Raw genomic sequence first — 26,562 nt, 5'->3', positions numbered from 1 at the left:
CATACAAGCATTAGACACACTCCATCATCCACATTCCTCCAACAAGGAAACCAACCTACCACCATAACAAGACCCAGTCTACACCCCTCCATTAATCCTCCCCAACAACCTCTCCTTCCTCCCCTCCCTCCACTGCACATCCAACCCCTCAATCTTCCCTCCCAACACCACACAGGACTCCGGCGTAAGCATCACCAACCCTCTCGCAACCGTAACATCCCTCACGACAACCTTCGCCCCAATAGCCAACTTCCCCAACCCAATCCCATTGACCTTAGCAAACTCCAACCCGACGGCCCTCGTCCCCGCCGCATCCTGCAGTATCAACCGATGCGGTCCATTACTATCACCTCCACCTCCGCCTGCATTCTGGTTACTATTGTTCTCCGCAGCAGCAGCCTCACTATCCTCCCCCACATTCACCGTCCTCACGATCTCCCTCCCCCGAATCGCCTCCCCCCTTTCCACGCGCTCAATAGCCTCCACCTGGCTCCAGAGACTCGTGCCGATGTCTTCGATGTCGAGGACTTGGAGTGGGATGGGGCCGTTGAGACGGCGTTCTTGGATCGTGGGGTCGAAGATGTCGACTGGGAGGAGGGTGGAGGGGTTGCTGGTGCTGAGGGAGTCGCGGATGTCGGAGGTGAGAATACGGAAGAGGGCGGTTTGGGTGAGGGCGCTGAGGGGGATGGTGCGTGATGTTGATGTTGAGGTCAGGAAGGTGGTTAGCCAGGTGGGGGAGACGGGGAGGGATTTGGTGGTGAGGAGGTTGGTGGTTATTTGTTGATGAGGGGTGGAGGTCATTGTGAAGTATATTAGATCTTGTTCGGAGAGATGTAAGGTGGGTGTAAGTGCATGATTGTGCGGTGTTGTTGGTGTGCTGGGAAACGTAGATGCTGGATAGCTCTGGTGGAAAATGTTTACTTGTAGCTCCGATGCGGAGCGGAACGAATCCGGGGAACGGACCAGCCAAGTTAGCTGGACTTCAACTCTCCTTATCGGGGCGATCTCTAAACCTCCAAACTAACTCCTTTCACGAATCACTACACAATACATCGACACCTATACTCTACCTCCCTTTTCCTATTTACCTACATCTACGAACTCTGCAATCGACATGTCCACCCTCTCCTCCCCCCGCCCCTCAATCGCCTCATCCCGCGCACATTCTCCAACACCAACATCCTCGCACCGACCCTCCCTCGACACTCTCAACACCAACTACAACCTCAACAACCTCAGCGCCTCCTCCACCCCATCCACCGCCCGCGCCGTCTCTCCCTCCTTACACCCCCGTCGCAACCGCGCCGCCCTCCGCGACTACTACAACCTGAAACCCTCCTCCGCAGCCGATCCCAACAATGACGGACGCCGCTCACGCAGCATCCCACGGCACACCGACGCAGGCGACATCTCCAGTAGCAGTAGCGGTGCCGGTGCGGCGGGTGGCCCATCCATACTCTCCACAACAGGAACCGAGCTCGATAGCCCGGACTTCGATCCGCAACGCTACGTGAACCAACTCCTCGCTTCGTCGTCGCTATCGACGGTCCTGAAAGCGGAGAATACGCTTGTTGGGGATATTCGCACGTTGGACAGTGAGCGCAAAGCATTAGTATATGATAATTACTCGAAGTTGATTAGGGCTGTTGAGACGATTGGGAAGATGCGAAGGACGATGGATGATCGGGGAGCGCCGTTGACGATGACGAAGACGCTGGGGCCCGCGATTGCGTTTGTGGCGGAGACTGCCGGGGGGCTGATTCAGGAGGGGGAGGAGCAGCAGAGGAGGATGAGGGAGGTTAAGCAGAGTGAGGGGGGTGAGAGGAGGAGGGCGGAGAAGGGGACGGTGAAGTGGGTGCTTGCGGCGCCGGGGAGGTTGGAGAAGTTGTTGGAGGAGGGGAAGGGGGATGAGGCGGAGGGGGATTGGAGTGAGGTCAAGAAGTTGTTGGATAAGTGGGAGGGGGTTAAAGGTGTGAAGGAGGTTAGGGAGGCTTGTGAAAAGGTTATGGAGGGGAGGGAAGCTTGAGTTGGGAGATTCTATACCTGAGGGGTTTTTGAGACTGATCAACAGTTGGATTGGGGTTGATATGCCCCACAATACATGAGAGTCGCCTCTTGGAAGTCGCTACGGTGCACCCATGTTCAGTTGAAGGATTATCTTCAAGTTGGAATCATAACGTGGGCCTCAGCATGGCACAAGAGGGTGCCGCGCTATCACCATTCAGTCACCTCCAGACCGACAGAGATTTGTCGCATGAAGGCAGTTGCGCAGCTCGAGCCGGTCTCTGAGCTACCACTATCTTCAAACCATTCACAAGCCAATTTAGATTAATGAAATCATATACCCACAACATGCATACATACCAAGGTTCACATCATATCATATCCAAGCACACATCAAATGTCCAAGACACCAAGCACAACTCCAAACCCAATATCACAGTCTAGTTACTTCTTCCCAAAATCCCGACTGGAGTACATACTCGCCCTCAACCCCCACACATTCCCCCCCTTGATATCCAAATGCGTATACGCATCACACTTATAATAAATCGGCCGTCCATCCAAATCCACCAGCTCCAAGGCCGCCATCTTCCTCAATACCCTCTCCACATCAGCTCTATCATCATAGTCCTTCGTATAAATACAAATCAACCTCGTCTTGTTTGAACCTCCATCGCCAGCAGCAACATCAGCAGCAGCAGTAGCCACCTTCGCCCCGAACCCCAACTCCCCCTTCGCCGTAGCCTCCGCCACGACAGCCCACACCTCATCCACCTTCTCCGCAGAGACGAAAAGCAACCATTTACCGGACACCACGTTGGTCTCCTTAGCCAGAGCGAAGATCTCCCTTTCCAAATTTACACGGTGCTTAGTGAGTTCGCGCGTCAGCGCAGCAGGTGTCTGCGTCTTCTTTGGCTTTTTAGCGTGTTGGGCCCGCACCTGAGCGATTGCCTCTTCATGAGCATGGAGTGCTTTCGTCCCTTCTGCCACTAGCTTCTTGATATCTGCTTGCGGCTGTTCATAGCTATAACTAGTGGTATAGATCCAGGACCCCGTGGGGGATGTGGAGAGGGTAGATGATGGGCGTAGACGGGCGAGGAAGGATGAGATAGGTTCGTTAGGTGAGGGGCGGTTGTGTCTGATTGGGGTTGTGTCTGTGCTTGAGATGGGGACGTCGAAGTCGTGGGTGGGGATTGGAGTTGATGGGGGTTCGCTGGAGAGGTGTGAAGTTGTGAGGTCCATGGGCTCGGGTGCATCTGATGCATCGGATGACGATGAGGGCATGGTTCCTCGGGCTGCGAGGACGTTTTGCTTGATGGTATTGTACTCATGGGGATGGATGTTTGTCCAGTAGTTGTCTATGTTGAATTTGGACACTTCTTCTTCTAGACGTGTTGTCTCTTCCTCCGAACCTGTGGGGTTGGTTAGTGTGTGGTTTCGTTTGCATGGAGGGGAGTACAAGCCGTAGAAACTGGATTCTTCTGATAGGTCTGGCATGGTGACTTTGTTAGACATCTGTGGTGAATATTTGATAGTGATAATAGGGCGAGATGTAGGATAGTAGATGGACGTATATGAATAAGGATGGGGGTAGAGAAAGAGTGATAGATCGAATGGGGAGAGGCCTGGTTGAATGAGGCTGAAGGTGGAACAAGTGAAGGCGACTGGGGTTTGTCACTCTCACCCACCACTGCCACAGTCACTGTGCCAATTATGGGTGAATTAGTGGTCTGGCGTTTGCCTATAAATTTGCAGTCTTTTCCTCGCTCTTCTCTTCTTCTCTTCTCCATCTATCTGGTTGGTCATCTCCTCTGCAGGCATTTATATGGACTGGACCTTCTTACTGCCCTGGTTCATTAGTGTTAGACAAGCCTTGATCAGTAACTCTGCCCTATCAAGAAAGCAAACCTGCCTTTCTTAATCCGATCACAATAACGCAAGTACGCCTTACTGCTGTGCTTGATGATTCTGGCATATGGAACCTGATCCTCAATAGTGGCTTGGATTCAAAGGAATGACCCAAGATCACGAGAAGTTTACCTGGTCATACTGATAGTCGTATCTATGAAAACAACACTTTGCAGAGATCATTCCAATTTTTACTATATCTTTTCATTTTTATATGTTATCTTCAAGTCGAGGCCATGGTGGAGGACAGCAAAACGCACTGGGGCCCTGCTCAATAATTCTACAGTTGTAATGCAAGAAATAATGCCCTAAATCTCACGAGGACTTTCTTATTAAACTTCTCATTGAATGAGGCCTACCCTGTAATTGCACTGAATGTGCACCAACGCCATAAAACCATTTCAGAGCGTTGCAGACCGATAGTTGGCCAAGACACGGCTATTCAACAAAACTTGACGAGATCGAACATGCAGCTGTACAAGAACCATGAGGCTGTCACTTTCTTGCGCCATCAAAGGACTACGACGAGGCGACAGCACGCATGCGTTTACAGAAATCAGCGGCCGCATCTATATCGGTAAAACCTACTTTCACTAGGGACAACTGACAGGAGAAAGCTTTACCCAAGAGATAAAGTAGAGCATCAGACACTGTGGGTCGAATGAGAAGCTATGTCCTCGTGGCTAGGCTTCAAGTTTGCTACCACATGACAGACGTGGAAGATATGTATAGCCTGCTGTAGAGTTCAAGACTCTTTCTGAGAAGCCATGATAATGAATAAGCTTACCTGCGGAAACAAGGCAGGAAAACCAGCTACTATTCTATAAGCTGGCTAACCAATACTGCACATTGCGATTGCACATATATCGTTCAGAAGCAAACGATGGCCCTGGAGTTTCTAGAATGCGATACTTTCCGTTTTCCAGCACGTCGCCTTGATAAGTGGACAGGTTGTGGGACAAGAAACAACATGCGCTGGTGCCTATCAAGGTTAACTTCAACTCCAATCAATTTATTCTTCGGAAGAGTTTTTGGAAAACCTCAGCAAGAGAGGAACATCGTGCGTCCTCCCTTCTAGGGCTAGAGTACAGTGGATGGGTCCAGATCATTGATCCATGCGGGAAATGTTACAGCTCGAAGATATAGGGACAACGCTACGAGCACAAGGTAGTATGTCAGGGTAGTTCGGAGCAGACTCAACGCGGAAGGGTTGGTGCACCTTATCGGGAACCACAAGTAGGAGCAAGTTGAACTCCTATCGACTCGCTCCAGAGATGACTGTGGAATAACACCCAAAAAAACACTCCTGGAAGCCACTGTCTCGCTTTGTGGGACCATTTATGCTGGCAGACTAGCATACAACGACAGTGACAATCTAAATGTCATAAAGCCGGATATGCCTGCTGACTGATAGTGGCCAGAAGGAGGGCGGACAGATAATCGAGCCCTATTATACCAAAACGCTAACATGAAAACTCGTCTTTACCTACACGAGTCATTGGAAAGCTACTCACTCTGTAACTTTAATTGCTGTTCCGCAGGTTCGGTTGCACTTTAGAATGGACCAGAAGCAATAGCGGCTTGCGATGGGGAGCGGACAAGCTTCGAAAACTTGAACTTCTGCTTGGTGCTTGCTCTGGCGATTACCTTGGTATATAGTGACAGGGTACGCATGGCAATGACGGTACTTTACCCGATGCTGAGGACAGGCAGGATCGCCACGATCAATAACAGACATCTGGCCCTGCTGTCGGGAGCCAAAGATCGAGCTTCTCCTCATTTCTGCTCCTGACTCAATGGCTCCCAGTCAACAACGCCTTGAAGCGAACGTGACTTTCGACAGACCTAAGTAATCTGGGGAAGTCGTTCAATTCGGGGAGTTGGAAGAGATGAATATTGTTCCGTGATATGAAGGTCGATCTGGTTTTTCTACGTTTTGTTGGCCTAAGAACTTACTCGAGCGTCGATAAGAACTCCTCTAAGAACAGCGAATGGTGCTTACGAGCCGTACGATTTGACCTCATGCCTTAGTAATTATCTGACGATATTCGAAGAAAGCATGGAGCGCTCACAAATGGGATACCAAAACCTCGTAGGTCTTAATAGCCGCTGCTTCAAGGAAATGACATTCACAGTTATCCAGTCATTACCGTCCGTTTTAGCAATATAATTCGATATGCCCATGTCACTCTCCTAGAGAAGCGCTAGCATATTCTATTATTTGCTGTCGAACCTGGCTATCTGCAAACATGCATTCGGGTAGTCTCTGAAGCAGAAGCAAGAAACCTCTATGCCCCCTTTACTTACATATATCGGATCAGAAAAGTAATACTCCTCTTCTGTTCAGAAGAGGACATCCTACTGAAGTGAATTATGACCATTAAGAAGAACAATTACATTATTCCCGTATGGTATTAAAGTTGACGACTCACATAGGTTATCCACAAGGCCATTTTTCTGGCCGGCAGTTTCTCAAGGGGTGATCCCCGCATAAGCAACCGCGTGGAGAAGAAGAAGCTCAAAAAGGCGCACAAAGGCATCTCGAAAATGTCGAAGCGAGATCTTGCTTTGCTGGAAGATTCCATCCAAAGAGGAAACTCATGGCATTATTCGTGAAGTTGCTTGGGCCCACTGTGGCTGAAAAACATGGAGTACTTAAATCTATTCATCGCTGACTACCCTCGAAACCCGAGTACCTGGTCTAAGCCAGCAGCCATTCGATAGAGAACACACAAAGATAAATCCTAATGGGCGAGCTTCAAGTGCAGCACTTAGCGATTAAGCTAAAGGCGAACTCTGCGGTCTACGCGTGGAGCTGTTCTCCCAAACCGGGAATACCACAGACTCATTGAGCTACAAATCAACGCTCGGTGGATGTCTGTTCCTGGTGCGTATCAGGAGATAAACTTCGACTGGCATACCGATAGCTATTACCAGCAATTTAATCTCAAAATCGCATTGAAGAATACACACCTTGATTTATAGAAAGGGCTAACATCTCTGCTCTGCTACTCGGATGTCACGGGCTGTTCGGGGACTTCCCCTTGCTAAGAGTTTAGATCAAGCATCAAAAAAAAAATAGATATCTCAAGGCTTGCCATATCAGCCATACAAATTAACATGGGACACCGAAATTATGGGAAAATACTAACCATCCACGACTAATTTCGCAGGTAGATCCAGTTTGCCCTTAGAACGTTTGCCAATCCAACAGCAGATGAAGACTAAACGTGCTCCGCCTTGATGGAATAATAGCTTCAACAATTTCTCAAGAAAAAAGATATATCAAAGCTGAATTTCTTCTAGGTAGAGCTTGTGGGTATAGAATGTTAAGATCTTCGGCAGAGATATGTGAAGGGCACTTCAGAAGAGCAGAAAGAGCTAAACACTTTCCCGCTCGAAGTGCAAAGAGGCGGCAGTTCTCCATAGGAGCTAACCTTTGGACGGAGAATTGGTCACTCTCGCCAGAATCTAGGGTATAAGTTTCTTCTCAAGTTGAGCTGGAATAGTCATGGTCGTTTCCTGCTCGATATTGCATCTCTTTCACCAATAAATGCATATTCCGAGCCCACATCGATTCTGCTCGTGATACAAGTATTGAACATAACAGTGACTATATTGTGTATCCCAAGTATACCTCCAAACACAGTCCGCTGACTCGTATGAAGGTTGTACAGACTCTTAGCAAGAGCAAAAGTGCAGCAGAAGAGTTCCTATCTCCTTCCGTTCCTAATATTGCGTCTCCTTGTCGTCAACACTAAGAAGACCATATATACCTAAGATACCCAAAAATGCAGAGCTGACGCCTCACGGCTAACAAGTTGGATGGACAACGAACCTAACTCTGAAACTCTCCAGTGACATAGTTGACACTGAGGATGTTAACCGGTGTTCCTCAGACCAGAGATGCGACACACACTTTGGAAGTACGCAACCACCGACGGTCAAACCATCGCAGAGAAGAGCATACAGCTCTTGCTCCAGTTGGCGGATCGCAAGGTCAAATAACCCTCTGGTAATTGCTGAGACCAACCCCTCGTCCGGCCGTCGCCCTTCTGCCCCGATCTTGATGGTGAGTACCCCTGACCCCCTGTATGCGAAGTCGCGCTGACTCTTGGTGATTTAAAAGAGGCAGACATAAGTCCCATTGCGGCCCTTCGGGGCGTGCTCATGGCTGTTGGCCCCGGTTTTCAGTTGTTCTCTTAGACTAGCTTAATGGAATACCCTTGTGAAGGATACGTCCGTTGAGTACTACACTAAACTGACCCAGACCGAACGAGTAAGAGAAGGCGTTGGATCGACGGATGCCCAAGACACTGTTTACTATCAAGGAGCTTCAGCATGGCTAATGATGAAGAACCAACCCAGTTAGCAAAGTCCTTCGAAAGCAATTTTACTACGCCTGCCATATTTCGGCATTTCTTCGCTGTTGAAAAGGATATACTGGACTGTGACAACTCGCGTAAGCTGGGCAAGTGGTATCTCAAATGTATGTTATTTAAGGTCTGGTATAAGTAATTATTCCTACTAAATGAACTAGGGTACTTTGAGGTGAAGCTACGGGATGACATTGCTGAGACAGGTGACTGACGACTGGCTTATGATAAAGGTGTTGTGTTCACCTTGAATACTTCATAATGTGCATGCCTACATGATCTGAATCATTAACATACGCTGTTTGAAGTCATATGCGTTGACTATACCGACGCGCGGCTCGCTCGGAGACCTCTCGAGCGAGTCTAAGCAGGGTTTCGCAGTATGCATAATATGCTCAACGATGATCATAAAGAGTATGTCTACAAGGCAGCATGGAAAGCCTAATTCGGTGGATGGTCTGAATGGAAATACCATTTTAGATGAATAACTCGTAAAAATTGAAAAAAGATTCGCTTTCGTCCAAAGTCCCATAGCCTGTAGCTCACCTGCACTGTGCAGGCAAAAGAATGAATGGTCCAACCGTGATAAAAAAGGAAGTTGCGCTTCTGAAGGCTCTCGACTATGGTCGTGACTAGTGAGAGGGCAATCTATCCTTAAATGATACATACAACTCGAATGGTAGAAATGTAGAATAAACATAGGCTACTAGTGCAGCCTTGTGGGTAGAGAGTGGCCATTCTTTTAGTAAATCTGAGTTCCCAGTCCTTAAATCCGCTAAAAAAAACAACGCCAATTGAAACGAGTGTCCGAAAACAGATCCAACAGACTCGACATTTCATCTGCAGCATAAGTGAGCTACCTAAAACGGTGGCATCTGCGTTTGGTTGAACATGTACATGCTCTCATCTGGGAAGTTGTTGTTGTTGCCATTGGCAGCAGTGTCGAAGAGCATGCTGTTCATGATGGAGTCATCGTAAAAAGCTCCAATGGAGCTAAAGTCCATCTGGCCAGGCTGGTACATATGCTCACCGTACCCGAAGGAGGCGTCCTCGAAGAAGTCTGTCGTTCCGTTGAGAGGGGCAAAGTCATTGTCGGTATACAAGACGCAGTCTTCGTGCTTCAGCTGGGAGTATGGGTCCTGCAGCGGCAACATCGGGTTTTGCGAATAGTTGTTGACAAACCCGGGGGATTGGAGAGGGCCCGTTGCCGGTGTGCTGAGCTGAGCGGGACTGACTTGGGGTGGGCTCATTTGAACCGAGCTGCCCTGATCCGGGCTCATCTGAAGGGAGAGCATTTCGGCAGGACTGGCACGATCGGGGGTCATTTGGAGTGGACTCATATGGTCCGGGCTCAATTGGAGAGGGCTCATATGATCAGCATTCATTTGCAGCAAGTTGACCTGGTCCGGAGTCATCTGCAAAGAGCTGATATCCGAAGCCATTTGGAGGGAAGCCAACTGAGCGGGGGCCAGCTGAACAGGGCTGACTTGGTCAGGGCTCATGTGCAGTGGGCTCGAATGAGCCGTGCTGTCTTCAGCTGGACTGGCGCGAGCCGAAGTAGCCCGCCGCTTAGCATTGCGTCCATTGTTCTTGGCACGCACATAGTTCCAACCGTGAGCCTTCTCCATGTGCTGCTTGCAGTTACTCTCTCTCTTCGACTTGTATGCGCAGCCGTTGAACGTGCAGGCGTACATGCGGGGAGTGGTCGAATGACGATCGTTGACGTGACGCTCGTTCTCCTTCTCGGTAGGCCATCCAAGCTCGTGGTACTTGCATCCTTCAAAGGGGCACTTGAATGGACGCGAGTGCGTTTTCTCATGTTTCCTGTAGAACCGTCAGTAGCCGTATAAGTTGACTCTACACAAATACTTACGTCAAATCACAAGGTCTCTGGAAGATCTTGTCACAGTGAGAGCACTTGGTGTTGATGTTCATGGGGGGAGCGTTCTTCTTGCGGCGAGCCATAGACCGCCTAGCACCCTCGTCCGCTTCATTCAGACTAAGTGTACGCTTCACCAAGGGTGGAGCGTGGGCATCATAAGCCTCACCAGTCTGCATAGAAACCGCCTGGCCTTCCTTTTGTGCGACGAGCTCAAGAGGACGTCCAGTTTGGCTCATGCCGCCCTCCAGGGTCAATTTGAGCTCACTGAGCTGGTCAGTTTCTGGTCTCTGCCTATTGTTTAGGGAGTAAACATACGATGCCTCTTTCTTGTTCTTGCGAGCCTCGTCCCGCATGGCCTTGAAACGGTGGACCTGGGCAGTGAGGTCGAGAAAGTACGAGTTGCTGTAGCTCTTATCCGTAGGGATACACAGGTCCCGGGGGTCCAGGTGAGTGTACGTCTCACTCAGACACAAGATAGTAGAACTGCAGAACTGGTAGTAAGAGCCAACCTCCGCTTCCACGTCCTGCAAATTTGTAAGTGGCATGCAATTTGATGCTAGTGTTCGAATTGTGCTTACAGCAGCTCCGTGGAGGAGAGACTTCTCAAGATCACGAAGAGTACCAATCTGCTTCTTCTCGATCTGCTCGCGAGCGCTCTCGACAAGGTGATGGAAGGGCTTGCAAAACTCCTGCCCGAGTAGGGGGGTGAGGATTCGCTTTTCAATCTCCTCGCTTGCGCTGAGGCTGAGGTTCTGCTTCGAAGCAGATTCCGGCTCAACAGCCATTAAAGAGCTAGTGATAGCCGACTGTGTGCGCGTGACTGTCTTTGAGCGGCTCTCTTTGGCTGCAGGCAAAATTAGATTAAAATGCATGTCAGGAGCCTGTAGCAATGATAGCTCACCTTGACGTGCGGATGCGGTCTCACAGCTGCTAATTGATGTTCCTAGACCACTATCAGAAGGGTGGCAGTGCACCTTCCTGACCTTGGTCTGCGAATCCTTCCTCGAGGGGCCTCTGCGTAGATCGTAATGGAAGGAATCTCCTTTGCCGGATTGTGAGCGCTCGAAGTGAATGTCAAGATAACCCCTGGGAACTGGGAGGCCGTCGCGCTCTTGTCGAGGCGCTGAGTCGCTAGAATCTAGGTCGAAGCGACTCAAAAGCTTGTTCATACGTTGCTGACCGGCGAGAATGGCTTGAAGGGCGGCAGGGGAGGTCGAGGAGCGACGAGGTGAGCAGGCTAGGTCCGCGAGGGGATCCTCATCATCGGACGAAGAGGGGCTTTTCGAGTGAAATGTTTGATTCTTCTTCAGCTGATAGCGCGAGCGCGATGCATGAACGTCTGCCGTGGAGGCGAGCGATGGAGGTCGTGAAACATGACGTCCCCGGCGGGGGTTTTGAGACTTCATGGCGTCTGGATTCCGAATGGTATTCATGGTGGGCGAGTAGCGGAGCAGTGGTCCAAGGCACGTTACTGAGTATGGCGCACCCCTCTTGCCGCGGTGACTCACTTGTCCGGTATGTTTGCGGATAAGAACTTGGGAGATCGATGAATGTACACTGTTGATGCGGCTCTAATGACGTACGGTGCTGGCGATGGGCTGATTCGAAGAGATAGAAAGTTAGTTGGTTATAGGACAGTCCAGGAGAAGGGAAAGGGGGTAAGTGATGGAGCTGGGGCTGAAAGTCGGAGGAACTCACTAGGACTGGGGCTCAAGGGGTGTGGTTCTGACCGACGATGGTATTTCGAGGATCACGACTCAAGGTGAAGGGAGAAGGGGGTGACGGGAGGCCCCGGGCGGCTTATGGTGAAAACAATCAACACCCCTTACGATGAAAACAAGCAACGAGAATGGATCTAGGCTTATGAATGGCCTAAAACGGACGCTATACAGGAGGGTTTGGGGGGAAAGGTGAATAATGAATACGGATAGCGGAGATGATAGAACGTGGAAGGAAAAGGATGGGGTCAAGTATGGATCATGGCACTTGGAAGGTAAGGGAGACTGAGGCTGTTCATCCGGGCTGAGTCGTCTTCGATGTCTGCCTGATAGACGAGTTGCGCTAGCCTAATCTAGGGATAGTCGGAGAGTAAGACAAAATTCCATTGGATGGACCATCTCGCATTGCCCCATCGGGGACGATTCTCTTCGACGGCCAAGACGGTAATTCATTTACACGCTTTGCGCCTCAGGTTGGTGTGTAAGTTACGGGCGGATGGTAATACATCCGTGGTCGGGGCCGTTATCTCCCGTTCTCCGCTTCATCCGGGTCCCGCTCTCACCAGGGCTGGCCAATGATAGCGCAGCGTAATTCCAACTGGAGTGGGGGCTCATACCGGGACTGCCGAAAATAGAGACCAACGGGGTCGATAGAACTAACAGTATCCATACGCTCCAGAACCTCGGAGGAACTTTGGGCAATTTAAACTTTGTCCTGGACTTGCTGTCCTTTTCCTTTGAGATCTCGTAGTCGTATGGTTGTCCCTCCGTAGTAGAATGGTCGATGTTTGTTCGGGGTTTGGGACACGGCTCGACCTTGCTTCCGTACCAAACAAAAGCAACCAATTTATCAACACCTGCAACGATGTATCTCAGCAGGAGCACTTCATTTATTTACTAATCGCGCAAACTGTCATCCGCCAACACAATTCCTGTTGAGAGCCAATCAGAAATTCCGTCTCCGCTTACTGTTATCATATGATACAGTACCACTGCCCGCCTCCGGGAGTATTAACTAGTACTAAGTACTAACAAGGTAATAACCGACTACGAAAGACCTACCTACTTGGGTAACCAACCCCAAAGACGGAGCTAAGAAAGGGACAACACCAACATGGCCGAGCTTTGCACTGACCTTGGCCGTGGAGGACCGAACCGCGGAGGTCGCTGATGCCATTGGATCTGTCTTTTATGACAGGCTGATCTTTTCTGAGCCAATCCCCAACCGCCTCGTAGCCACCCACGTAGCCTGGGTTGAATCTGATGCACCAAATTTTCGCAGACCAGCCTCAGCATTCGTAGATCCTTGTGCTTCCCGTCTAACTACGAAGTACATTGGAGGATATGAGCCTCATTGTTATGACGATGAGGTGCATGGCAACCCCCTCAAATGCCAACAACATCTCAGTGATTGGAGGGTCTCTCACCACTTGCAGCAGGGCAACAGCCAATGACCATGAAAAGTGTCGCTTTCCTAACTGTTCCGCTGACGCGCGGGAGTCAATCTCTTCCTCGCCCTACATAAACTGTCGCAGACTGGAGTATTTGTGTGACAGGCCTCTGTGTTTTTATTCATTGCTTTGTCATTCCCCGACCGGGACGCCCTTGAATACGAGGCTAGTAGCTGAAAAACTCGGCAATCCCAAAGTGAGACATTATCAGACCAGGGAGGACAGACCATTAAGAGGACCAGTAGAACAAAGTGGGGTTAATTCTGGAGCCCAGCGACCTGGAATCTGCTTTGTACTTCCAGTCTGAAGTACCAAGTCGTGCATGTCACGGCTTCCTGATGTCTGCTGCGCCACAATCAGGACCAAGGTATGAGATGAGGCCCCAAAACCTGTCATGTCTTTGCTTCTTCCCTTCTACGACCAACAGAGTGTCGAGCTCTGCAAGCACTAAACTAATTGCGGAATGGGCGTTTGTTCTACCCGTTTCTATATATTATCTGGTGCTCTGCCGCCGTCGAAGGCAGCACAATTTTGATGGAACATGGACGGGATCCCCCTGTCGGTCGTTGAGAGTTGACAGACACTGTCTATCGAACATTCACTAGTTGCAGGTACTATACATAGCAGACTGCCTGGTTGTAGTCGGAGCTTTTTTTAGCAGGATCATCAATTGGCCTGTCTCGTGGTTTATCTGATGATCTTCTCACCACTTTGGGCTCATTGCAGTTCATGTCAACTATCTGGCGTCAAAGTGCAGGAACATTGTTCTAGGACCTGAACGGCTGCATCTCCATTCACCCACCTACTGGTGAGACGTGTTCTGTCTCGCGGTAACCAACAGATACCAGAATTTATTTGCCTGTCACTCCCCTCCGATGTAGATGCATTCATCTGTGTGTGAAGCGCCATCTTACCTAATACCACCTACTTCTAAGGGGCTGTTCCTGGACGTCTCTGCTTCAGTCAGGGGTTCAATATCCTGGGAATAGGGCCAGAATGAATGCAGAAGGGGCTGGCTTAGTGATGTGGAACGTGGATTTAGAAATCCTCATAATTTGGACCCAAGCGGAGATTGTTTCTGTGACAATGCCGAAACCTTCACACTTGCTCATTTATTCACTGGAAAAAAAAAAAAAAAAAAAAAAAAAAACGCAGTATCTCAGTATGGTACATTGTTGTCAACCCGCAGCTTCCCCGTTAGCGAATAGTATACAGAGTAGTATTTTGAGGCTGTCTCAAAACATCCACTTTACCATCAATATGCTAGTCCAGATTCCCTCTAGATTTCCTCTGGCAAACATTGGGTCATAGCTTGCCTCGGTGCAACACGATCTACTAACTTCAAGGCGAGCATTAATGGAACCCCTTATTCGCTTTGGCTAGCTCCCTAAGAAGAAGCACCCTTACCCGCTATGGTTCCCAAGCATCCTGCCCGACCCCTCCTAGGACTATCATGAATAATACGATGGGATCCCACTTTGATCTTCAAGAAGAAAGCAAGACCTTGCATCTTTCTACACCTGTCGTCGGCATATTTACACCTCTCTCGTGGAAGCTTCCGCGATCAGGGGGTCTCTCGGGACTAATTCGGACACTAGGGGAATTTGACTCTACGCTACTATCCTAGGAGCTTCCCTGAAAAAGGCTTGCGAAAACTTTGACAGCACACTTGCTGCAAAAGGATAATTAGATGATCGCCTCTTTGATTTGGGTATCAACTGATCTTTGTGTACTAATTTGAAGCTAGTTCATCCAGATCGGCAATGGATAGGGTAGTTACTAGCACGGGCTCGTTTGTATGAGGCTTTTCTGATCAAAAGGAACGACATCCGTGTTGGCCAAGCCAGCTACTGCAAGACCCTAGTACCAGGGAGAGAAGAAGGGGCTAACGCGGTCCGTTCTAGATCTGAAGATGGTATTATTGAGCCAATGGTTGATAGTGCAGCGGTCTACAGTACTAGGTAATCACACGATGGCCCGGCCTGGACGGAGGGTGGGTGTTGTGTTTGCTTCTTCGATGCTGTCGCCAATACTTCAAACAACTACGATCAAGAAGGCAATCCCGATCACGACTGCGGTGAGGAACATTCCCACCTCCATGGACCTCAATAGCACAGCATGTAAAAACACGGCTGATTCCGTGAGCCTCGATCTGGTCGCATATGCTGTCTCGAACATGAGGCTCCACGCTTTGTGCATCACATATCACCGAAGATAGGGCGAGTATCCTCCAGGTCGATCTTGGAATGTAGCCGCATAGCTGAACCACTTCAGCCCGAGGCTAAGCGAGTCTTGCATTGAAATCTAGGGGCAACCAATGATCCGTGTGGTGTTCGTCGGGTCCGCATGTCGGTTACACAGCAAATGTCGGTCAGTCCTAAGGATGGCTGGATCTTCATATTAATCGACGCATATCGGGCAGATGGCCATCATTGATACATGCTGCCTCCGTTTACTTCCAAGGGCGCACCCGGCGCAATGGGTCGATTGCGGATATGGTCGCACGGATTGCAGAAAAAAAGGGCCCGGCTGCCAGTCGTGCGGCTCCTGGTTTCCGGGGTCATCCTCGAAACATGGAGTTCAGCTTTCCACTGATGTTTCGATTTTTGCTTTGAAAATCCGCACAATAACTGTAGTAACAAAGAGCTCGCTCCCAAAAATCGGAGGCGAGGGGCGGCCTCTTTGCAACCCAGATACACAATATTCACCAAATCTTCAAAGATGGTTGATAGACTCCGAGTGAGTGGAATTGTGGAACATCGGCTAACCTTCTTTGTCACATACCGCATACCGCCGGTCGTGAGTGGTATGAATTTGATACATGATAACATTTCAGGTTTCCTACGGAAGGTGCTTGAGTAGAGCACAGCACCATAGTACAAATATGGCCATAAGAGGTAAATTGGATGCCTTTGTTATATACTGTTCATGAGTAGGGTCATACAGATACAGCTTCTGACGACGAAGCTTATACCATGCACTACATCATTCATTCTGGCCTATGCTACAAGGAAGACTGTTATGCCATAATGTTCAGCAACCTGCCATATTTTGCTCAAAAGACCAAGGCAACTTATTGGATGTATAAGGGCTTGCAACGCCTATGAGATTCCCGGGTCATGCACGGTACTATTGGGGGAGCGGGATACATAATCTGCACTTCGTATCCATCTCAGATTGTCTGACCTGATGGCTTGGTCAGTAACCAATCTGTCCAGCAGTCATTTTGCTCCTTGAAATCTTTCATTGGTTAATATCGTTGTGAATTTGCTGAGTTCAGCGGCAGAAGATCGTAGTTTTAGCTGACGTATCAACAGCGGATGCTGTCTTGCCGCTTACTACGAAACGAGTAGCCAACGGCACAGCTACTTCTCCATTCAAATATGGGACCTATAAGGTGTGTCTGGATTTACTCTTTCGAGAGCTAGTCACGCTGACTAGATATCAGCAGCTCGCGATACGAGCGCCATCAACCCGCAATGTACTTTGCCTGCCTAACATGACCGAAGCCATTGGCATCCCACTCATCTCAAAGTTAATTGTTTGCCGTCGTGGCTCGTAGGCATGTCTCGGATATAATCCAGGGCCCGTTCATCTGGACCAAGGATACTCCTAACCTTATGTCAGTCTGTATCAGCGTATGTGTGCCCTTTCTGACCATAGTGAGCTTGAGAGTCTTGCGAATGCTGCCTGAGGCCTTCGTATTCTCTGTTCCCTAGGATGCCTCTGTCCCAATATCTGCGTCCGGAGTTAATCATTGATTCCACATTAGAATACCCCGAGCCTTCTGGGTCCGGAGTAACCATTGATTTCCGAATTAGAATATCTCGAGTCTTCCGAGAAACCTAGGATATATACATGTCAAGTTGAAAGATCAGGACTGACGGTTCATTTTAAACCAGTAATTCCACACATTACGAACCCGGAAGCGCCCGACATCCAATTACATAGAACTTATCGAATAGTATACTACCATATCCGACCTCGCTTGTTCTGTTAAACGCAAGCCACAGCAATGTTCCAGGGAATGTCCCTTCGAACATCCAAACGAACTCGTAGCTTAGTGGTCCAAATCCGTATGAACAAGCAAAGCTGCTCGTTAATGAGTTGCCTCATTCTCAAGGATCATTGCTGCAGCATGACGCCCGCCCAGCGTGGTTAAGGACGTATCTCACTGCTTGCTTTTCTCAAATAGTAGACACCCTCCTTCCTATGGCGAACAAGTTCACTTCTATAGTGGTAAGCCTTGAAGTCTTCGCTCAAGCCTAGAGGACCGTCCAAAATGTCTCTCCAGACCTACCTTATTGCTATTATTACTTATTTCGGATTTCCATCCTTCCATGAAACTCAACAGCCCTCGCTGCAATACCCATTGCAGCTCGATGATGTAGATCTTACGCCGCCTGCTCCCAAAGACCTCTCTTTCGTACCCCCTGGTGCCGCGGAAGAGACCCTTGGCGAGCCTTTTAGGTGTCACTATCCTTCCATGGCAGCTGAGTATACATACAATCCTACGCCGGAGAACCGAAGCGTCTGGCTCAAGCATCGGACCAATTCTTCACTGGACTTTGACATAAACACGGACTATGAAACGAGATGGCCTGTTGGGATTGAACGCAAAGTATGTTCAATTAGACCCTGCTTCTCTGAAGTACATTACCAAGATTAACATGGCCTAGTATATTCTCACAGTGGGCGAACGATCGTTGAATCTGGATGGTATTGAATTTCCCTATGCCAAGGTCTTCAATAATAGCTACCCTGGTCCTTGGATCCGTAAGTGCCGCCTTGTCCATGACTTGTTAGACTAATTCTCACGAGACTAGAGACATGCTGGGGAGACTGGATAAGTAAGTTGTGTGCATACCTTGCCTTGGCCCACGCTTATAGCATTAGACATCACTGTCAAGAATAATCTCAGGAGAAATGGAACGGCAGTTCATATGCATGGACTCCGAATGCTAAGCAATGGTCTCATGGATGGTGTGCCTGGGGTAACTCAATGTCCCATAGCACCTGGAGACACCTTCAACCATGTGTTCAATACAACCCAGTATGGCACAACATGGTACCATAGCCACTACAGTCTTCAGTACTCCGATGGTGTGTTGGGGCCATTGACAATCCATGGACCAACATCAGCAAATTTTGACAAAGCTATCGATCCCATCATCTTCACGGACCACAACCACCAAAGTGCCTTCCAGTTGTACTATCAAGAGCAGTTTGCGAACAATTCGACTCGAGTCCCACCGAAGCAGACTAGTATTCTGCTTAATGGACATGGTAAGTCATAGAGATCTTGTCCTCCTTTGACGCAGTGTTTTGTTTTAACGCAGTATAGGAAGCTATGCTGGTTCTTTTCCGGAGAGAAGATACCACAAGAAGGTTCAACCTGTAGGCAACCACTGCTATCATTTGTCACATTTATTCATAGCTAACTGGTGCTCAGGGGAAAAAATACATTCTCAGACTTATCAATGGGTCAACCGATACGACCTTCATCTTCAGCATTGATGGTCACAACCTCACAGTGGTCGGCATGGATCTAGTACCGGTCCAACCCTACACGACAGACCATATATATGTCGGGATAGGTGTGTCTTCACCAACTTGAGTCAAAGCCCTTTGCACATTCTAACAGGGCCCAGGCCAGAGATACCATATCCTCCTCGAGACCAAGACCGACTTCAGTGACTCCATGAATATGGCCTACTGGATCCGAACCGATCCCGCTACCGGGTGCCACAACTTCGAAACCATCCCAGATGCCAGACAGGGTATCCTCTGGTATGGAGGCGGCTCACATCCACCGATCCCGACAACGACCGCACACGCATACAACAACACCTGCAGTGACATGCTGGACTTGGTGCCGGTCGTCCCTTGGACTATTGATGAGCCACCCCCCATCATCCCAATGGTTAAGTACACCATGGCACAATCGCCTATCGAGACAATGAGCGTTACCATTGGCCAATGGAACCTCTCAGCGGTGGGAGATGACCCTGAGGTGACTGTCAACTTCTGGCAGTTCCTGAACGATACTCTTTGGGTGAACTACGCGGAGCCAACAGTCAATCACCTCGATCCTCCTTATAACAGTAGTGAGGTCATCTACTTAGCTGCTGAGGCCCAGCCCGCGCAGACCACATGGAACTCCATGCTGATAATTGGGGGTAACATCGTCGCTACGCCCCCAGTAACTGGAGGCAATCTGGCACCCAACGCACATCCAGTAAGCTTTTCTTCCCATCCCCCTTTTTACAATAACCAAGCCGCACCTTACACTAACTGGTATACCCTCAGATCCACCTCCACGGCCACGACTTCGCCGTCCTACAATACTCCACCGACAAGTACAACAGCAGCGAAGACCTAGACCTATATCTGGAAAACCCACGCCGTCGCGACGCCGTTCTTCTCCCACAGAATGGCTTTATCGTGATTGCATTCAAGACCGACAATCCAGGCTCCTGGACTCTACATTGCCATATTGCATGGCATGCTTCTGCGGGTTTGGCTTTCCAGGTCCTGGAAGAGCAGCCGGCTTTCAAGGCGGGGATTGAAGACTCTACTGTTGCGAGAATCCAATTGGATCGGACGTGTCAGAGTTGGGATGCTTGGTTTGCGAATGCTTCGAATCATTGGAATCCGAATGGGAGGTTTCAGGATGATTCGGGGATTTGAGGTCTGTGTTTGGGGAGGATAAATGTTGGGAGTCAATGAACGTGACTGATACTAACAGTAGCGAAAAGAAACGTGGCTTCATTTGTGTTGTCAGAGTTGTGCTATAGTAGTACGTTCTGGTGCTGGCAGTATTATAGTAGTATGATCTTGTTCTTGAATATCATATTTGATGAAGCAACACGGTGGTAATAGGCGGCTCAAGATATATATTCAATTATCACAGATCAAATTTGCTAGATGACTAGTTTTTATCACTCGTACTGGCCATTTCCAGGAATGAGCCTGTACAGTAGAAGAATACAATGGAATTCAATGCTACCACACCTAAACCTAGGAATGTGCACAGCAGTCCATGTGTCAAGAGTGGATCAGGGAGAGACCCCAAAAGTTGGGGAAAGAAGGAAGATCTTGTGAACCTCGGCATCGGGAAGGGGCAGAAACGAGGGCGGGCGGTGCCGAGCAACAGTAGCTGCTGCGGCGGCCTCGTCGTTCTCCCCGGACTTGTGTCGCGACTCTCCGCTTCTCTCTTCCTCTGCACACTAGTCCCATCGGTGGCTTTCTCTTCCCTTTCCTTCCATTATCCTGAGTCGCTACTGGGCGAGGAATGTGACCACTTCTTCCTTCTCTGTGTGGCAATTCCTCCTTCCCCTCATCATATCTTGTGTCGCGGAAAGACACCACCCATCACTCCCCGCCCAGCACACGGCAATTGACCAGACCCGCGCCTCCGATCATGGACCTCGAACACCGTGACTTCAACAACTCAGACCAGCCCAGGCGGCGGAGACGGAATGCAGTGAGACGACGGATGCGCAATCGAGCACCCATCTCCGCCCGTCTCTCGCTCGATCCTCAGCTCCGCGGGAATGTCGGGGTTGTGTCCGAGGATCTGGCCGGTGACCTCTTTCACACTTCCGGTAAGGGAAACATACCGCACCAGGGTTGTACTACTCCGCTGACTTGGAATTCACCGGCTATGTAGAAGGGACTGGAAAGGAAACAGACATCTACTACATCGCCGTCTCGCCGTACCAACCGGGCTCGAACGCGGTTGAGGATCTAGCCTGGACCATCATTCCCGTTCGGCCGCAGTCCAAAGAACGCTCTTCCCAGTCGCCGCTCCCTCACTCCACCGTCCTTTTCCCAAGCTCGGCGACTTCTCTGCAACCATTCACCGATGCCCTGAGCAAGCTTGATCCCACTCGTCATACCCTCCAAGCACAACGTCCCATTGAGATTCAGCTGTTGGATGTTGCGCCTCTACCTTTGGACACCATCTACGTGACTGTGGAGCGGAATCTCCTCCGGAACCACGACGATGTTCAAAACAAGTTCGGTGGAGGTTTTACGCCCAGTCAGAATGGGCCTAACGGACATTGGGCGAAGGGAGGGAAAGGTGGTGTCGAGGCCAAGAAGCAGTCGAAAAAGGCGGCAGCGGAGACGGAAGATAGGCTGACGGCTGCTGTACGGCAGGCCTTGGGAGCTGAGAAGGTGGTGCATACTGGCGATGTACTGCCCCTCCCACTACCGCCCCATCCCATCACCTATGCCCCGTCCCCTCCTGCGCGCATCTCGTACTGCGAGCCGGTTTCTCAGGGCCTGCTGATGCCAACAACCAAAGTGGTTTTGATCCAGGCACGGCCACAGGGCCATCGGTCACAGCGAAGCTTACGGTCGAGTTCGGGTCTTCTGAAGCAAGTCGCGGAAGACGAAGCAGATGACACGTCCAACGAACAGTTCTACTCCGCCGCGGAGGATAAGCCGGTGGAGAGCAGCACAGAGGTCGAAGCTACATCGACGGCAGATGAGTCGGAGACGGAAGGATCAGGAAATGCTAGCGACACATCGGACGACTCCCTAGATGACATGATCTCTCTTGCTGCCCCTGAGCTACCCCAACCGCCGTCCGGCGTCATGTCCGCGATGACTGCTGCCACACCTCGGGCAGGTGGTCGCCGTGGGGACGGTACACATACTCCTGGGTCCGTGGCGTCTAACTTCACCTCTACGACCATGCGCCCTGGGCGAACAAACGGCGGGAAGGTATTCAAGGCGGAAGGCTTGCTTCGGAGGGTATCGAGCGACCTTCTCCACCCAAGGCCACGGGAAGATGATGATACCGAATCATTCATCTTTGTGGATATTAGCACACTTGCAAAGATTGGTTGCTTTTCAGGAGACTGGGTCAGGATTGAGGCCACTGAAGAACCGCAGCTGAATATGTTCGCCTCTATTAAGCTTGGAAGCTTCAACGAACAAGAGGAGGACTCTGGAAATTGGCGTGCTGCTAAGATATACGGACTCCCAGGCCTGCCATCGGCTAAACCTCGGTATTCGATCAACCAGTCTGGCGAGCGACGGTCGAGTATCTCTCAGCGTGCGCCAACGCGCTTGACTCCTTCTGTCTTCGTCCCGCCTCTGCTCTTGAACAATCTGGAGAACCCAAAATATCTACGCATCTCCCCGATCGCTTTTGCTGCGGCCAATGGAGCTAAACCTGGTCTTTTGCACCAGGTGAAGTCAAGTGTCGTGCGGAGTCCACCTGTGGCGAAGGAAGTAACTTTACTTAAAGTGTCTACTCCATTGTCCATGGACCGTGTCCTTCAACCCGCTCTGTTTGCTGGTCTCAAGCAATATTTTGAATCGAAACGACGACTACTCAAAGGTGGTGATCTTGTGGGAATCAGCGTCGATGAGGGACTTGGTCGAGCCGTCTTTCCTGTAACAACCGGTGGTGACACTGGTGCCCAGGATGATGATGTGACTATTCGTTTGGGCCAGGTTACTGATGCTAACCAAACCGCATCCAAGAAAGTGGGCGTCGCCTGGTTCCGCGTCGGACAGGTTGTCCCTAGCACGTCCAATGAACAGGATGGGCCCGAGAATCAGTGGGGAGGTGTTGCTGTTATCGATTCAGCCACCACCCGAATGGTCCAGGCTGGTAGTGATGTCAGCAGGGTACCAGGCACTATCAACAATGGATGGGAATATTGGCTTGGAGTCAAGACAGTTCCACGGGCCGCCAACGACGCTCCGACTCCGCATGGCCTTATCACGGAAACCCCACAGTCGTTTATTCCTCCGTTGCAGCAGCGCATTCGAGACCTGATGTCAGTGGCAACCAGCCCCCGTGCAATCCAACTGGGCATGAAACCGGTCGTCATCCTGATCAGATCCCAACAGAGGCATATCGGCAAGGCGACCATCGCAAACCGCGCTTGTGCTGACATTGGTCTTCATACATTCCCCATCGATGCGTACGATATTTTGACCGAAGGTGGCGCCAATGGAGGTGATGTGAAGACCGAAGCATACTTGAAGGCCAGAGCAGAGCGCGCTTTCCACTGTGGGCCGGAATGCACTGCTCTTTTGATCAAGCATATTGAAGTTTTGACGGCTGACCGTATCATCTCAGCGATGGCTGATATTGTGGCGGATGCGCGAGTTGTGATCGCGACCACCACAGATGTGGAGCAGATCCCTGAAGGCATCCGTAGCATGTTCACGCACGAGTTTGAGATGGGTGCCCCGGAGGAGAAAGAACGTGAGGGGATTTTGCGCAACGCTGTCACCGAACGCGGTATAAAGACATCACCTGATGTTGACTTGTCTACTGTTGCTCTGAAGACCGCCGCTCTCGTTGCGGGAGACTTGGTGGATGTTGTTGAGCGAGCCTCAGCCGCAAGAACGGCGCGTCTCGAGAAATTGGCAGAACTGGCGAGCAAGAACGCCGGCCAGGTCGTCAGTGTTAGAGATGTACTAGTCTCCGGCGGAGACGCAGCACGGGGAGTTACGAAGATTGATTTCGATGCGGCAGTTGATGCCGCCAGAAAGAACTTTGCTGATTCCATCGGCGCGCCGAAGATCCCCAACGTCAGCTGGGACGACGTGGGTGGTTTGACCAATGTCAAGGATGCTCTGATTGAAACCATTCAGCTACCGCTCGAGCGACCCGAGTTATTCGCTAAAGGCATGAAGAAGCGAAGTGGTATCCTATTCTATGGACCTCCAGGTACCGGCAAGACATTACTCGCGAAGGCTATTGCGACCGAGTTCTCTCTGAACTTTTTCTCCGTCAAGGGACCGGAGCTGCTCAACATGTACATTGGAGAGTCCGAAGCGAACGTGCGCCGAGTCTTCCAGCGGGCGCGGGATGCTCGGCCCTGTGTTGTTTTCTTCGATGAATTGGACTCCGTCGCACCTAAGCGAGGCAACCAAGGAGATAGCGGCGGTGTCATGGACCGCATTGTCAGTCAACTTCTCGCGGAGCTCGACGGTATGAACGGGGGTGAGGAAAACAGCGGTGGTGTCTTTGTCATTGGTGCCACCAACCGGCCCGACCTCCTCGACACGGCACTTCTGCGTCCTGGTCGGTTCGATAAGATGCTTTATCTGGGTGTCTCCGATACCCATGAAAAGCAGTCTACTATTCTGGAGGCCCTGACGAGAAAGTTCACATTGTCGCCGGATTTATCGCTCCGCAGAGTCGCCGATCGGCTGCCTCTGACCTACACGGGTGCCGATCTGTACGCCTTGTGCTCGGATGCTATGCTCAAGGCAATTACGCGCAAGGCTACGGCTGTTGACGAGAAGATCAAGCAACTCCCTGGAGAACCGGTCAGCACGGCGTACTTCTTCGACCACTTGGCCACGCCAGAGGATGTGGCGGTGATGGTTACAGAGGAAGACTTCAAGGAAGCACAGGATGAGCTGGTTCCTAGTGTTAGGTAAGTCACAGCAACTGATTGTTCTAATTTCAAGATTTCCCGACCTGACATCGCGCAGTGCCAAGGAACTGGAACACTTCGAGCGGATCCGACAGACGTTCGAATCGGTTGATAAGAAGAAGCAGGAGTCGGGCAATTCCGCGCCCCAAACCATTGAGGAAGTGCTGGAGGCACTCAAATCGGGAGATCAACTGGAATTCAGTATGGACGGACCCACCACCAATGGAGACTCGCATGCCAACGATTCCGGAAAGGGTAAAGGCAAGCAAGTACCCAGTGGCCAGTCGGCTAGTGGGAAGGGTAAGGGGAAGAGCCCTGCAGGAACAGGCGGCAAGTCGAAGAACAAGCTCGTGGCCATGCCGAACGGCGACTCAGATTCGTCTCTGGACGGACCGACGGCCGACCGGGGCACGGGAGGAGGCTACGATGATGTTGGCGAGGACGATGAGGATGGGGTGACCAACGGGGGAGATGAGGACTATATCATCCGTACTGACCACTTAGCACAGGATGGTGGATCCAAGTGATGAGGAAGAGGCAGGGGACGATTGATTCCTGGCGCCACCAGATGACCTGTTGTATTAATTATCATTATATCAGGTTATCTGGAGGGCTGGTGTACATATTATACATATATCATAGCTGTTATGACTGCATACCATGTGAGAAGAGATTATGATGTTATTATACCATGATAGTACTATTCAAACATTTGCTATTTCAGAATGCAGGCAGATATTGCATGCGGCTCGCGTGCTTCATAACGATCGGATCCGAATGCGTTAACCCCATTCGGGTTAGGGGGACCTTGAATTCCAGTTAGCGATGGGTATTAGTTTTGCTGTCAAAGGGAAGATAATCAGCTCTATCTTGGGTATAAGAGAGAAAAATATGGGAAATGGGACTTATCTTCTTATCGGTTCCTGATAACCGACACAAACTGTTTGCCTCCTGTGAGTCAATTGCTGCCCTAATCATCCGTGTTGCCACATTCTCATCATTGGGATAATAACTATGAGATATCTAAACCAGGAGCGGGAGCTTATCTCTGCTGGAATCGGAGCAGGTCCTTTGCCCCAATCCATGTTTCACCGGCCAAATAAGCTTCGTCTCCGTCACCCAAACCTGGTTAGACTCCGGTCTTCTCCAGCAGCCCTTCCTCCACTATCTTGAACCTGACTGGCGGTCGGCGATTCGACTTCGGCGCTGTGCACGAATCAAGATGAGCTGCACCACGGGGGTTCTTATCATTCAGTCCCATTCAGTGCCATGGTGGGTTGAGAAGCAAGTAAGGCTGGCACTGACTGGTAGTTCTCTGCAGTGAAAGTTGTACCTGTTTGATATTACCCCATATCCATTAGGTAACAGACGACGGAGCATCTCCGCCACTGCGATTCCCTCCCCGCAATTTCGCTGCTCCTCGACCAGCCAGAGCTGCTCTGGCTTCTCATACCTCGGGGAGATATTGTTGCTCCCTCCCAAATTGAGCTGCGATAATCCCGGTGGATAATGAATGGATGGCATCCGTTTGTCGTAATGACGGGCTTGGGCGTGGAAGCCTTGTTCCGTGACCACCCCTCCCTGTCCCTGTCCCTCCCCTTCCTTTCCTCCCATTTCCGCTGTCGCCTTACAACCCTCAACTGGTCTGACGTGCTTTGCTTTCTCTCTTATTTTCCCGCGGGATTCCCTACTTTTACCCTCTTTATTCAATATACCTTCCTCCTTCCTCCTCCTCCTCTTCTTCTTCCCTCCTCCCTTTCCCTAATTCTCTCTCTTCGACTCGCCCTTGATCCCGTACAATTCACA

The 26,562-nt window shown here is 50.4% G+C and overlaps 7 protein-coding genes across 7 annotated transcripts; 4 read left to right on the top strand and 3 right to left on the bottom strand.

The window, feature by feature from the left end:
* Nucleotides 1–78: 78 nt before the first annotated feature.
* AtWU_09488 (OB fold domain-containing protein) lies at nt 79–801 on the bottom strand (the record flags this gene model as incomplete). Its single annotated transcript, XM_035504594.1, has 1 exon — nt 79–801. One exon carries the CDS (start codon nt 799–801, stop codon nt 79–81), a length of 723 nt encoding a protein of 240 aa, XP_035360487.1.
* Nucleotides 802–1,114: 313 nt separating this feature from the next.
* AtWU_09487 (COG1/VPS51 family protein) lies at nt 1,115–2,026 on the top strand (the record flags this gene model as incomplete). The annotated part of the gene is made up of 1 exon (XM_035504593.1): nt 1,115–2,026. One exon carries the CDS (start codon nt 1,115–1,117, stop codon nt 2,024–2,026), a length of 912 nt encoding a protein of 303 aa, XP_035360486.1.
* Nucleotides 2,027–2,448: 422 nt separating this feature from the next.
* On the bottom strand, nt 2,449–3,501 carry AtWU_09486 (DUF1917 domain-containing protein; the record flags this gene model as incomplete). Its single annotated transcript, XM_035504592.1, has 2 exons — nt 2,449–3,416; nt 3,468–3,501. The coding sequence occupies 2 exons, from the start codon at nt 3,499–3,501 to the stop codon at nt 2,449–2,451; spliced, it is 1,002 nt and encodes a 333-aa protein (XP_035360485.1).
* Nucleotides 3,502–9,148: 5,647 nt separating this feature from the next.
* ace1 (putative C2H2 transcription factor (Ace1)) lies at nt 9,149–11,603 on the bottom strand (the record flags this gene model as incomplete). The annotated part of the gene is made up of 5 exons (XM_035504591.1): nt 9,149–10,112; nt 10,162–10,434; nt 10,486–10,694; nt 10,749–11,014; nt 11,072–11,603. 5 exons carry the CDS (start codon nt 11,601–11,603, stop codon nt 9,149–9,151), a joined length of 2,244 nt encoding a protein of 747 aa, XP_035360484.1.
* Nucleotides 11,604–16,722: 5,119 nt separating this feature from the next.
* On the top strand, nt 16,723–17,058 carry AtWU_09484 (uncharacterized protein; the record flags this gene model as incomplete). Its single annotated transcript, XM_035504590.1, has 3 exons — nt 16,723–16,736; nt 16,788–16,820; nt 16,902–17,058. The coding sequence occupies 3 exons, from the start codon at nt 16,723–16,725 to the stop codon at nt 17,056–17,058; spliced, it is 204 nt and encodes a 67-aa protein (XP_035360483.1).
* A 563-nt stretch (nt 17,059–17,621) lies between these two features.
* Nucleotides 17,622–20,029, top strand: AtWU_09483 (multicopper oxidase; the record flags this gene model as incomplete). The annotated part of the gene is made up of 8 exons (XM_035504589.1): nt 17,622–17,960; nt 18,019–18,115; nt 18,166–18,189; nt 18,236–18,625; nt 18,684–18,736; nt 18,792–18,936; nt 18,991–19,577; nt 19,649–20,029. The coding sequence occupies 8 exons, from the start codon at nt 17,622–17,624 to the stop codon at nt 20,027–20,029; spliced, it is 2,016 nt and encodes a 671-aa protein (XP_035360482.1).
* Nucleotides 20,030–20,762: 733 nt separating this feature from the next.
* pex6 (AAA family ATPase peroxin 6) lies at nt 20,763–25,283 on the top strand (the record flags this gene model as incomplete). Its single annotated transcript, XM_035504588.1, has 3 exons — nt 20,763–20,946; nt 21,012–24,756; nt 24,815–25,283. 3 exons carry the CDS (start codon nt 20,763–20,765, stop codon nt 25,281–25,283), a joined length of 4,398 nt encoding a protein of 1,465 aa, XP_035360481.1.
* Nucleotides 25,284–26,562: the final 1,279 nt, after the last annotated feature.

This window comes from Aspergillus tubingensis (genome assembly GCF_013340325.1).
Source record: "Aspergillus tubingensis WU-2223L DNA, scaffold_11, whole genome shotgun sequence".
NCBI classification, from domain to species: domain Eukaryota; kingdom Fungi; phylum Ascomycota; class Eurotiomycetes; order Eurotiales; family Aspergillaceae; genus Aspergillus; species Aspergillus tubingensis.
The sequence above is the reverse complement of the archived record's forward strand: the minus strand, read 5'-3'. Positions and strand labels throughout refer to the sequence as shown.